The sequence below is a fragment of the Dipodomys ordii genome, unplaced genomic scaffold (assembly GCF_000151885.1).
Source record: "Dipodomys ordii isolate 6190 unplaced genomic scaffold, Dord_2.0 Scaffold55, whole genome shotgun sequence".
Lineage (NCBI taxonomy): Eukaryota > Metazoa > Chordata > Mammalia > Rodentia > Heteromyidae > Dipodomys > Dipodomys ordii.
The window spans coordinates 5647723-5660766 of NW_012267271.1; the positions used below are offsets into that span (position 1 = coordinate 5647723).

At 53.3% G+C, this 13044-nt stretch overlaps 1 protein-coding gene across 1 annotated transcript in view; it reads right to left on the minus strand.

The window, feature by feature from the left end:
• Positions 1-3432: 3432 nt before the first annotated feature.
• Ptges (prostaglandin E synthase) overlaps positions 3433-13044 on the minus strand; it is a 13917-nt gene continuing 4305 nt past the window's right edge. The window contains exon 3 of the mRNA XM_013021336.1: positions 3433-3948. Within this exon, the coding sequence (XP_012876790.1) occupies positions 3699-3948 (250 nt within the window). The 3' untranslated portion in view covers positions 3433-3698. The remainder of the gene's footprint in view (positions 3949-13044) is intronic.

Here is a 13044-nt window from a genome sequence, read left to right on the forward strand (position 1 = left end):
TCAGGGCCAGCGTCAAGCCCCCTGGAGAACCGGGCATCACAGACGATCGCCCCTGCTCCCCAACAGGAGCTCCAAGGGCTGAAGTTACCTCCCCAGTAGGTGAGCGAGGGGTGATGCGCCTGGGGGCTGTGAGGGAGGGGACTCCATCATCCCAGCTTGTGAGGTTGCCATGGCAACGGATGCCTGCGCCAGGTACCAGTCAGGTTCTGAGCAGGGTGCCAGAGAAGTGTCAAAGGTACATGAACACAGACCGAGTTTGCCCCTGGGTGGTCCCAGCTCTAAGCTGCTTCCACCCCCAGGCCTTCATCCACCTCAGCCCAGAGATCCCTGCAAGTCCCCTCCTCTTCCTCTCAGATCTTACCTTTCTCGTGTAAAAAGCACAATTACGTCTCCCTTACGAATTTTCAAAGGGATTCAGTGGGGGGAAATGTAAACACTATATCCAACCCAGTGTTCTGCAAAAAGCGCTGGAAATAAGCTTCCTGGATTTGGTTGTTGTTTTGTACCTCACACACACATACCCCGCGCTCCAAATTGGCTTCTGCAGACTAAGAACATAGGCATCCTGCTGCCACCAGGGGGCAGTGCTGCCCACTGCCAGCTCCACACACAGCCCGGCCAGACTTTCTAGTCTGCAGATGCACAGCTGCCACGTGTTCTGGGGACAGAGAGGCACTGGGGCTAAGAGAGGAACAGGGATTTCAGAGCCCAGGAGTGCCAGGTCACAGCACAGATCCTGCACTTCCAGAGCCTCCGTGTCCCTCTTACAGGCGCCCAGAAACTGCTGCTTTTGTGAACTGTGACCCCTCTCTACATCACCTTTCTAGTAACAAGAGAAGAAAAAACATTTTTTTTAAAGGCCCATTGAGTTCAAAGCAGTCTGGAACAGTTGTTCTGAAAACGTCAACACAGTGAAGTGCTCTTAGCTCCTCGTGGGTCCACATCTCAAACCCAAAAACAAACAAAAAAGAAACTGCTTTTGTGGCTGAGGATGGTGGCTCATGCCTATAACCCTAGCTTCTCCCAAACATAGAGATCTGGAGGGTCACAGTTCCAGGCCCATCCAGGCAAAAAGTCTGTGAGATTCCCATCTCCACAAATAAGCTGGGCGTGGTAGTTCACGCCTGTCATCCAAGCTATGCAGGAAGCTGTAGATGGGAGGATTGTAGTCTGAGGCCAGGCTCATTCAAGCACGTGAAATATTGTTAGGAAAAAAGAAAACCCTAAAGCAATAAAAAGCGAAGGGGTGTAGTTTAAGTGGTAGAGCACCTGCCTAAGGAAGTATGAGGCCCAGAGTTCAAACCTCAGAGCTGGAACAAAATCCCCCAAAAGTGTTTTTGGCTAAAAGCATCAACTCCTTAGTTTGGCCCCATAAATTAACTAACAGCAGGGAAGCCGGGCCTCCTTCCTGGAGTCTTTCCACCTCTGCAGTCCCCGTGGGCTCCAGGAAGCAGCGCACTGGTGGATAACATCTTTATAACCAGGAACAGAAACCGCTTCAGGGGGAGGGGCAGCAGGGCCTGGCAGGATGACCACTTCCGAGGAGGACAGTCACCTGGGAGGAGGAGGAGAAGCTGCCCCTGCGGCGGCCTGAGGGGACCCTGTGTGCGATCCCCTCTGAACCCCTAGAACTGGGACAGTGATCTGCTGGATCACACTTTGCAAATCTCCCTTTCCCCACCTCCAATCTGCCTGAAGCCTGTGCCGAGAGCCTGAGGAGAGGCTCACTTTGCTTCTTCTGGTGACATGTGGACACACACCCGGCCCCATAGTTAGACCTCTGGCCCCAGACTCCGGGCTACATCCCTGGCTCTAAAAATGAATCTGCCATGGCCGCCGCTCGTGGCTCACACCCGCCATCCTAGCGACTCAGGAGACTAAGCTCTGAGGATCCCTGATTTGAAGTCAGCTTGGGTAGAAAAGACTATTGTCTTGAATTAACCAGTGAAAAGCTAGCTGTAGAGCTGTGGCCCAAGTAGTAGAAAGTCAGCCTTGGGCAAAAAAAAGCCAAGCAAGAGCTGGAAGCCCTGAGTTCAAGTCCCAGGACTGGCAGGGGAGAACACACACACACACACAGACAAAAATCTGCTAACAGCAGCCATGGGTGTTGGAGGCCCGGTGAGGAGGGAAGCCTGGCGGGGATGGAGCAGGATCGGGGCATTCGGGGTGGATCTGCCCAGCAGCAGTGCCTGTCCGGAACGCCCCCTGCTGGAGGCCGGCGTGCTGCTGCAGCCTGTGGTGGTGCAAACTTAAAAACTGCATCAGCAAGTCTCCCCCAAAGGCCCGGCGGACAGGGAGGAAGGCAAGGCCCAGGAGGCAGAGGTAATCAGATACTGTGATTTAATGATTCAGCATGGGGGGGCCCCTCAGGACACCCCCAAGCACGCATCCTCCCCCACCGGGACAGACATGGCCATTTCTTACCTCTGCTGCTCTTTTTTTTTTTTTTTCTGTCAGTCATGAGGCTTGAACTCTGGGCCTGGGCGCTGTCCCTCAGCTCTTCAGCTCAAGGCGAGCGCTCTACCATTTGTGCCACAGCCCCACTTCCAGTTTTCTTGTGTCTCATTGGAGATAAGAGTCTCATGGACTTTCCTGCCTGGAGCTGGCCTTGAACTGTGGTCCTCAGATCTCAGCCTCCTGAGTAGCTAGGATGAGAGGTGTGAGCTACTGGTGCCTGGCTCTGCTGCTTATTTTAGTAGCTGGTTCCTCACAGCCCTTGGGTCCTGGCTGATAGTCAATCCTTCCCTCCCACATGGAGCCCAAGAAGAGGACCTGAAGGATTGTGGACCAAAGGACCAGAAGGACCCATGGGGAGCACAAGCCACAGGTCCACCCATCTCAGGAGCCTCCTCCATAAAAGAGCCCGCAAACTCCCTTGCTGACCCCGTCCCATCTCCAGAGGTGGGACTAACACAGGGGCTGGGCTTGGTGATGCATACCTGTAATCCCAGCTCTCGGGAGGCTGAGGCAGGGGGGTGAGTTTGAAGCCAGCCAGGGCTGCACAGCTAAATCCTGCCTCAAAATAACAAACCAAATAAAAACCAGAACCACATGGCCTCTGGACAGGGTGGGCCAGAATCTCTGGTGGGCCTGAGACGTGTGGATTAGATGAAAGTTGAGTTAGAGAACCCTAAACAGAGTCTTCCCACCCTTGCTTTTCTGTGAAGGACAGACAGGAAATGACGACTTCGGTGCAGTTATTGGAGCTGAAGGGTTTATTTTGTGAGTGCGGTACTGGGCTTAAACTCAGGGCCTGAGCACTGTCCTTCAGTTGCTTTACTCTGCTCAAGGCTGGTGCTCTATGACTTGATCCATAGTTCCACTTCCAGCCTTTTGCTGGTTAATTAGAAATGTTTCTGGGACCCTCCTGCCTGGGATGCTCCTCAAATTTCAGCCTCCTGAGTGGCTGGGATTACAGGCGTGAGCCACCAGTGCTGGTCCAGTAGAAGGGTTTTCTATTCATCTTGAGAAATGGTCTCTTAAGTAGTTTCCAGTCAGCCACTTGACTTCAGTCTCCAAAGGGCTCAGAAATACATATACATGCTGCCTGAACACTTGTGTGTGTGCAGACACACACATACACATGGACACACACATAGTGGTCAGCCAGGAAACCAGGCGAGGCCTGAGCCATCCCAAGAGCTCCTTGGTGTCTGGAAGCGACTCTGGGCCCTCAGGGACAGCCCCGTCCGCTGGGGTCACAGGCGGCGGGCTGCCTCCCAGAGGATCTGCAGGGCCATGGAGACGCAGGGCAGCTGGGCCAGCGTGTAGGCCACAGAGCGGATGGGTGCCCGCAGCTTGCCCAGGTAGGCGATGGTGTGCACCACGCGGCCCATGAAGAAGCCTAGGAAGTGCAGCCAGGCGGCCAGGGGGGACGGCCCCAGGAAACAGTAGACCAGGCCCAGGAAGAGGAAGGGGTAGATAGTCTCCATGTCGTTCCGGTGAGCTCTAGGGGGCAAAGAGGGGTGCGGTCAGTTGGACCAGCTCTCTGATGCTGTGAGGATGGCTAGCACTCTGGCCTGGGACACCCCAACCTACGGGGAGGGGACCACTTATTCAGGTCTAGGAGAAGGAGGTGCTTGAGAGCAGAGAACGGTGAGCGCTTGCTTCTGCATGCAGGCACCTGTGATCATGGAGCACCAGCAACGGGCTTTGCATTTGTGCCAGTTCTGGGGCTTGAACTCAGGATTCTTTTCTTTCTTTTTTGGTGGGTCACAGGGCTTGAACTCTGGGCCTGGGCGCCGTCCCTCAGCTCTTCAGCTCAAGGCGAGTGCTCTGCCACTTGAGCCACAGCACCACTTCCTGTTTTCTAGTGGTTTATTGGAGATAGGAGTCTCATGAGCTGGGTGCTGGTGGCTCACCCCTGTAATCCTAGCTACTCAGGAGGCTGAGATCTGAGGATCTCAGTTCAAAGCCAGCCCAGGCAGGAAACTCTGTGAGACTCTTATCTCCAATGAACCACCAGAAAACTGGAAGTGAGGAAGTGGCGCTATGGCTCAAGTGGTAGAGCCACTTTATTTATTAAATTAATAAATAAAAATAAAAAGAGTCTCACAGACTTTCCTTTCTTTCCCCAGGCTGTCTCTAAATTGCAATTCTCAGATCTCAGCCTCCTGAGTAGCTGGGATTACAGGCATGAGCCACCGGTGCCTGGCTGGCCTTGGGTTTTCTTACCATGGTAGAGGACAGCTGGGATGACTCCAGTGTGCGGGGGTTCTTCAGGAGTGGCGTTGCAGAGATCTGACCTGACGCAGCAGGCTGAGCCTCCCTGTCCCTCTGCCCCAAAGTCTAAGCAACGAGGGCTGATCAACCAGCCTCCACCTGCTGGGGCCGGCCAGGGCCCAGCCTGCCAAGCCTTTCCCTCCTGCTCCTTGTTTTGTTTAAAGATGCCAAGTGTGTGTGGGGGAGAGGGGGCAGCTGAGTATAAGCTTGTTGTAAATAAATGACCAAGAAAGCAAGCTCTCCCCACTAGTTGTTGAAATTCCCCCACAATTTCCATGAGCCTGGGGACAGTCTGTGCTCTGCGAAACCAGACACTGAGCCTCGGCCACGGATGGATGGCCGCCTTCGATAGTGAAATAAACAAACCCGGCCTGAGCCTCGGCCCTCCCCCAAGGACAGGCCTCACTCAGCCAGGCTGCAGACAGTTCACTAGCAATGCATGGCCATTGAGGGACTTTGTCTGCCCGCCACAGGTAAGGGGTGTATGTGTGTGTGTGTCTGTGTGTGTGTGTGTGTGTGTCTGCACGTGTGCACATGACAATCGTGGGGCTTAAATTCAGGGCCGAACACTACCCCTTGGCCTTTTGGGTCAAGGCTAGTGCTCTACCACTTGAGCCACAGCTCCACTCCTGGCTTTCTTCTGTAAGTTTATTTAGTTAGTTAGTTAGTTATTTGTCGGTGGTGGGGCTTGAACTCTGGGCTGGGCACCGTCCCTCAGCTCTTCAGCTCAAGGCTAGCGCTCTACCACTTGAACCACAGTGCCATTTCCAGCTTTTTCTGCTTATGTGGTGCTGAGGAATTGAACCCAGGGCCTTGTGCATGGGAGGCAAAACTCTACCACTGAGCCACCTTCTCAGCCCCCCACTCCTGGCTTTCTGGTGGTTCACTGGAGATAAAGAGTCTCACGGACTTTCCTGCCTGGGCTGGCTTTGATTTGAACCATGGTCCTCAGATCTCAGTCTCCTGTGTAGGTAGGATTAAAGGTGTGAGCCACTGGTGCCCAGCTGACAAGATGAGTCTTAAGCAAGGGTCTCAGCATGCAACAAGAGTGAAAGAGTGGGCAGAGCAGAGTAGGGCTCAAAGCACCTGAGCCCCAGTTCTGTGAGGCTCTGAAGTGTGATTGGGGCGTTGGCAATCAGGGAAGGGGGCGTTAGTACCAGACTGAATGGTGAGGAACCAGACAAATAAAGGAAGAGCTTTGCACTGAGCAGCTCACCCATGCAAAGGTCCTGGGGTAGAAACACCAGAATTGTGAGCCACGTGCTCCAGTGTGCAGGCGTGTGGTGCAGGTGAAGGAGACAGAAGTCAATCCCCGCCCCTCCCCCCTACAGTGGGGTCCAGGTCTCTTTTGGGGTCTGCAGCTGGCCACTCTTGTTTCTCTAAGACCAAGATGATAGATCTTTCTCTTTGGTCCTGAACTTTGACCCCATGGCCCAGTCATGAGGCCTCAGCTGGCCACAGGGAGGCCTGAGGCTTCTCCAGTTCAAGGCCTGCGTGGATCCTGTGGTACAGACCTCCAGGAAGGCAAAGGGGAATCCAAGGTGATTCCTCAAATAGCTAGTTCCGTTGGTGACTCCTCTGGAGTCACTGAAGGAAAAGAAGACCACGGTTCAAAGGCAGCCTGGGCAGAAAAGCCCATGGGAGACTTGGCTCCAACTAACCACATAAAAAAAAAAAAGCCAGGTGCTGCTGGCTCACATCTGTAATCCTGTTCAGGAGGCTGAGATCTGAGGATCAAGGTTCAAAGCCAGCTTAGGCAGAAAGTCTGTGAGACTCTTATCCCCAGTCAACCACCAGAAAACCAGAAGTGGAACGGAGGCTCAAAGCGGTCGATTGCTAGCCTTGAGCAAGAAAGCTCAGGAGCAGCACTAGGCCTGAAGGTCAAGTCCCATGACTAGCAAAACTAAAGCTAAAACTAAGCAAATCTATTGTCACAAGCCCTATGTGAATCAGCAGCCAGGCACTGGAGGCTCACAGCTGTATCCTGCCACCTCCTTTGCAGAAAGGTCTGCAAGACTCTATCTCCAAACTAACCAGCAAAAAGCCAGACTGGAGGCGTGGCTCACATGGCAGAGCACCAGCTGTGAGTTGAGGGTGAGGCCCTGACTCAAGCCTTGGTACTAACATACATGTTCCCGCACCCAATAAAGCTGAGAGAACCACAGAAGAGGCTGCACGGCCAATTACAGAGCAGGGAAGGGAAAGAAGTTGGGGACACTGGGGTGCTGAGAAGGAATGAGGAGCTGGGTAGGGTCTGGAGTGTGGAGTGAAAGATTAAAAATTAGAGATACATTTTACAATTGCTAACTGCTGATTTCGCTTTTGTAAACTTGCTTGCACTAGCACTAGTCCCCCCCCCCCTTCTGGAAATAAGGAATTGAGTAAAAAGTCTCGGAGTCCAGATGCCGCCCCGAGACAAGGTCTGTGGTCATAGATAAAGAACAAACAAGTAGATTCCCCAAGTGGCCAAATGGGACCCAAGAATGGGACCCAAGAATGGGACCCAAGATAAGGACCACCTGGCAAGTCCAGCAAACTAGGCCAAATGTTAATCAATCACAAGCCTGTAACTATGTGAACTCCCCTAACCCTTACCTCCCAGAGTGACTACCTCCTTTAAATCACCCGCGCCAATCGTTTTTACAAAGAGTGTTATAAACTTCCCCACGTAGTAAAAATGATTGCTGGAGTACATAGTGACTTTTAAGGGGACACTGGTGTTATATGCTAATCTTGTGGTTTTTGCCTTTAAGAATGCCTCTAACCGCTGCTCGGGGCTCTCTCCCTTGCCGAGGCAGAGACCATTTGCTGCGCAAACGCTGAATAAACTCCTCTTGCTTGTTGCATCTCCCGGCCTGGAGTCTGAGTTTTTGGGGCTCCCTCCCGTTGACGGAAGTATCCTAGGGGGCTAGGGTCTTTCATGGAGGCTGGTCACCCCCAGCTCCAGCAGCTTCTTAGAAGACGCCATAGGAGGCTGGCCAACTGGAGGCCAGGGCTCTGCTATGGACTTCCCGCCCGTGTGTGTGTGTGTGTGTGTGTGTGTGTGTGTGGTGTGTGGTGTGTGTGTGTGTGTGTGTCTGGTGCCAGGCATGGAGCCCTGGGGAAATCAGGATGTTGCCAAAACAAAACACCTTCCCCTCTCTCTGACCCCACTTCCAGGATTTAAAAGAAAAAAAAAAAATTACAGACCCGGATGGAGTCACGTCCTCGGGAGACGCTTGGGTGCAATGTGTCATTCCAATGAAAAGTGTGTTTAAGGGAGAAGCCACCCAGAGCCAGCTCCCACTAGACCGGACTTGCATGGCTTCCTGCCTCACCCGGCCTGCCCCGGGCCTTCCAGAGACATTGTGACACTGGAAACAAGTGACAGCAGGGGGGAAACGCCACCGGTGCCACCCCAGGCCCAGGGCCGCGCTAACCCCCGCCCCGCCTGCTTGGCCCACTTCTGCGGCCCCTCGGCTCTCTAGCCAGCTGGGCCGTGCCCTTGAGCTCAGGGAAGGCCAGCTGCCCTGGGGCACAGGCAGAGGGTAGGGTAAAATCACCCCAGGAGAGGCCCCGTCCTGTGAGTAGCCAGGCCTGACACTCGGACCTCTCTGGCAGTGATCTGACACAGCTCACTGGCATGAGCTGGGGGATTCTGACCCATCGCTTGCTTCTTCCTCTATGGACCTCAGCGCCCTCCTCAGGGTGGTATTGGGATAGCACCAGGGGCGTTCTTAAATTCACTCCCCCTAGTGTGGTGGCTCACGCCTGTCATCTTAGCTACTCAGGAGGCTTGAGATCTGAGGATCACAGTTCAAAGCCAGCCTGGGCAGGAAAGTCCATGAGATTCTTATCTCCAATTAACCAGCAAAAACCTGGAAGTGGGAACTGTTATTTAAATGGTGAGAGCACCAGCCTTGAACAAAATAGCCAAACAAGAGTGTGAAGCCCTGCCGGGCGCTGGTGGCTCACACCAGTAATCCTAGTTACTCGGGAGGCTGAGATCTGAGGATTGAGGTTCAAAGCCAGCCTGGGCAGGAAACTCCTAGAGACTCTGATCTTCAAAAAACTCCAGAAAGCCAGAAGTGGTGCTGTGGCTCAAGTGGTAGAGCATTTGCCTTGAGCTGAAGAGCTAAGGGACAGCGCCCAGGCCCAGAGTTCAAGCCTCATGACTGACCAAAAAAAGTGTGAAGCCCTGAGTTCAAGTCCAGTACCTGCATCAAAAAAAAAACAAAAACAAAACAGGCAAAAAAAAAACCCCAAATAAACAAACAAACCCTTCCCTTTCATGCTAGCACCAGGCCAGGCCTGGTCCAGCTGTGAATGCCAATTTCACTGAGAGTGGTTGAACTCAGCTGGCCAGACCAAATAAACCAGAGGTTTGGGGTCCCCGGCTCTACTGTGTCACTCAAGAGCCCTGAGGCCCTGGAAAAGTCTTTCTCCAGCTCTGGGGTGGAGTTCATCACCTGCAAAATGGTCCTGCGGGGTGAGATGATGCCCCAGGGACCAGCAGTTTGGGGGCCCAAATCTATTTGGACAAAGCAGCTTCCTCAGGCTGAGGCTATGGGCTCCAAACAGAAATTTTTCAAAGGAGGAGTGAGGATTCCTTCCTGAGGCTGTGTGGGGAGGGGTTTCACCCCTGGTGAAACTTCCCACAAAGACTTTGGTCACAACACCCAATGCACAGGAAGAAGGTAGCTTGGCTCAGTCGTGTGTGTGTGTGTGTGTGTGTGTGTGTGTGTGTGTGCGTGTGCGTGCGTGCGTGTGTGCGTGCGTGTGTGTGTGTGTGTGTGTGTGTGTGTCTGCAGGTACTGAGGCTTGATCTCAGGGCCTAGGTGCTGTCTCTTAGTGTTTTTTGCTTAAGGCTAGAGCTCTACCACTCAGGCCACAGCTCTACTTCCAGATTTTTCATTATTTGGTGGTCAACTGGAGATCAGAGTCTCAGGGACTTCCCTGTGCGGTCAGTGTTGAACTGCAGTCCTCAGCTCTGCGCCTTCTGAATGGCTGGGATTACAGACGCGACCACCAGTTCCCGCCCTCGGTGCAGTTCTGTGCCCTCAACTGTTCTGTGAAGTCAGGTGACAGAAGAGCCCAGGAGGCTGGGTACACCCCCAGCCCTGTACCTACTAAGTACCCCGTGAGTCCTCCCTGCGTGGACATCAACAGTGTTCGGTGAGATCTTTGTAAAATGAAGCACATTGAGAGGAGACGGGTTACTGGGGTGAGAAATGATATACTGTGGCTGGAAATATCTCAGCCCCACACCGGCCTGTTGTCTCTTGCGGGCCTGGAAGGAGCCAAAACGCACTGTTGGTGGCTGCAGTGGAGGGGTTGGGGCAGCTACGTCTCCTGCCCACCATCTTCCAGAAACCAGGGCCAGGGCGGAGGCAGCCACAGACGTTACCTCTGGGGGGAGGGAGTTGGGAAAGGCTTTCTGTTTGCAAAAGCACAGTGATCGCTTGGCACATAAGAGCTGCTCCCACATAGAAGGCGCATAGTAGGTATTTGTGCATAGTAGGTGCTTGTTAAATGTGCTATCTGGGGACATGGATGGTAGAGGAGTGCAGCTCAAGCTAAGCCACATATACTGAGGGTAGGTTAGAAGGGGCTGGAAGCCACGTGCCAATGGTTTATGTCTGTTGTTCTAGCTACCCAGGAGGCTAAGATCTGAGGATCCTGGTTCAAAGCCAGCCTGAGCAGACAAATCTGAGCGCCTCCAATTAACCGGCAAATAAAAAGCCAGAGATGGAGCTGTGGCTCAAATGGTAGAGTGCCAGCCTTGAGCAAACACGCAGACACGTGTATGTGTGCATACACACCACACACACACACACACACACACATACACACACACACACAGAGAAAAGGTTGGATCGCATGAAGCTTCACTCCCTATGACACATCACTGTAACTTTTTCAACCCGCAAGTTTGTATATTATTGTGGATGGTTAAGACAAACAAGGAAAACCCCACAGCCTTCCTTTTCAGAAGAGATTTTTCTGTTATTAAAGCGACAGTGTCCCACCCTTGTCTGCCAGTGACGCACGCACAGGACGTGTTGAGAACTGTGTGGCAGGTTTGCCTCATGCCTCACCCCTGCACAGCTTCCCATCCTCCACCCCCCAAACCTGACAACTGTCCCTGAGAGCACCCCCTCCTCCTCCTGCCGGCTGGAAAACCACAGCGGGAACAGCCAAGACTGGCAGACTGAGCCCAGTTATGGAAAGAACAAGCAGGGGTCGGGGGCCGGCCCAAGCATGGGGGGCGTGGCTCACATAGCGGCCAAGGAGGCCCTGGGTTCAGACCCCAGTATTGCCCTTCCAATCACATTCGTGTTTAGCCTCTGAAGACCTCTGCACAGCCAGTAAAAACTTTCTGTGTATGTTGAGGGTGGAATTGGGGCTTCATACATGTTAGAAAAGTGTCTGCCACAGAGCCACACAACCAGTTCTCAGCTATTTTTTTAAGATGTGTGTGTGTGTGTGTGTGTGTGTGTGTGTGTGTGTTCCAGTCCTAGGGCTTGAACTCTGGACTTGGGTGTTATTGTGCTCAATGCTAGCATTTTAACACTTAGGCCACAGCTCCACTTCCAACTTTTTGGTGGTTCATTGGAGATAAGAGTGTGGTCACAGACGTTCCTGCTCAGGCTGGCTTCAATCCTGGATCTTCAGATTCCAGCCTCCTGAGTAGCTGGGATGACAGGCGAGAGCTACCAGCAGCCAGCTAAGAAAAACTGTTTTTGATTGTCTGCAGGATGTTGGACATATGAAAAGATGTTTGACTTCCCTCAGAATAAATAATAAAAGAAACACAAACCAGCAGCCCAGAGCCAGTGGCTCCCACCTGTCATCCTAGCTACTTAGGAGGCTGAGATCTGAGGATCACGGTTCAAAGTCAGCCCAGGCACGAAAGTCTGTGAGACTCTTATTTCCAATAAACCACTCAGAAAACTGGAAGTGGTGCTGTGGCTCAAGTGGTAGAGCGCTTGCCTTGAGCTGAAGAGCTGAGGGACAGCGCCCAGGCCCAGAGTTCAAGCCCCACGACCAACAACAACAAAAAAAAGTCCACGAGATACCTACCTCCAATTAAACTACCCCAAAGCCAGAAGTGGAGGTATAACTCAAATAGAAAAGGGACAGCGGGCCGGGCGCTGGTGGCTCACGCCTGTAATCCTAGCTACTCAGGAGGCTGAGATCTGAGGATTGCGGTTCAAAGCCAGCCCGGGCAGGAGAGACCGTGAGACTCCTATCTCCAATAAATCACCAGAAAACCGGAAGTGGCGCTGTAGCTCAAGTGGTAGAGCGCTAGCCTTGAGCTGAAGAGCTGAGGGACAGCGCCCAGGCCCAGAGTTTAAGCCCCACGCCAACCAAAAAAAAAAAAAAAGAAAAGGGACAGCGTCCAGGCCCTGAGTTCAAGCCCCAGTACTGGCACATATAGAAGAAAAGAATCCTGTTCCGTGGGAAGTGGCTGCGTGGCTTATTCCCACTCTCGCCCGGGCAGCTGGCTCCCGAGCCTGCGCTATTGCTGCTGGGATTTCTGCATCCCACCATTAGGAAATAAATGCACAGTGAGGGCAGCAAAAACCGGCCTGAGCTGACGCGACCTTTGAAGTCAGACTTGTCCTGCAGTCATGGCTGTGCCAACCCCCTTGCTTACGAAGCAGCATTTGAAATGGGGGGGGGGTGGCAGCCCGGAGCAGACATAGCCGTGCAGCCTCTCTGGGCAGGGGCTCACAGGAGGAGGGAGCCCCTGTTTGGTCCCCCACAATGAGCAGTTCAGGGAAGGACTGCAACTTCTGCCTGCCGGCTCTCCTCTCCCTCCTCCCTCTGGGACACCGTACCGGGGCGGTGTGTGCCCCGCTTGACCGGGACTCTAGGGAGGTTACCAATCAAAAGGACAAAAACACGGGGGCTGGGAAGGTGGCTCAGTGGTGGAATGCTTGTCTTGCATGCATGAGGCCCCGAGTTTGATTCCTCAGCATCACATTAAGCAGAAAAAGCTGGAAGTGGCCCTGTGGCTTAAGTGGTAGAGCGCTAGCCTTGAGCTGAAGAGCTGAGGGACAGCGCCCAGGCCCAGAGTTCAGGCCCCATGACTGACAAAACAACAACAAAGAAACAAAAATAAACCGCCATCTTTTTGATCATGTGACCCAAGGCAGCCAATTTCAAAGTTTCTGGCATTGGGGCTGGGAAGGTGGCTCAGTGGTAGAGCGCTTGCCTTGAGCTGAAGAGCTGAGGGACAACGCCCAGGCCCAGAGTTCAAGCCCCACCACTGACAAAAAAAATAAAACTACTCAGGGGCTGGGAAGGTGGCTCAGTGGTAGAGCGCTTGCCTTGCAT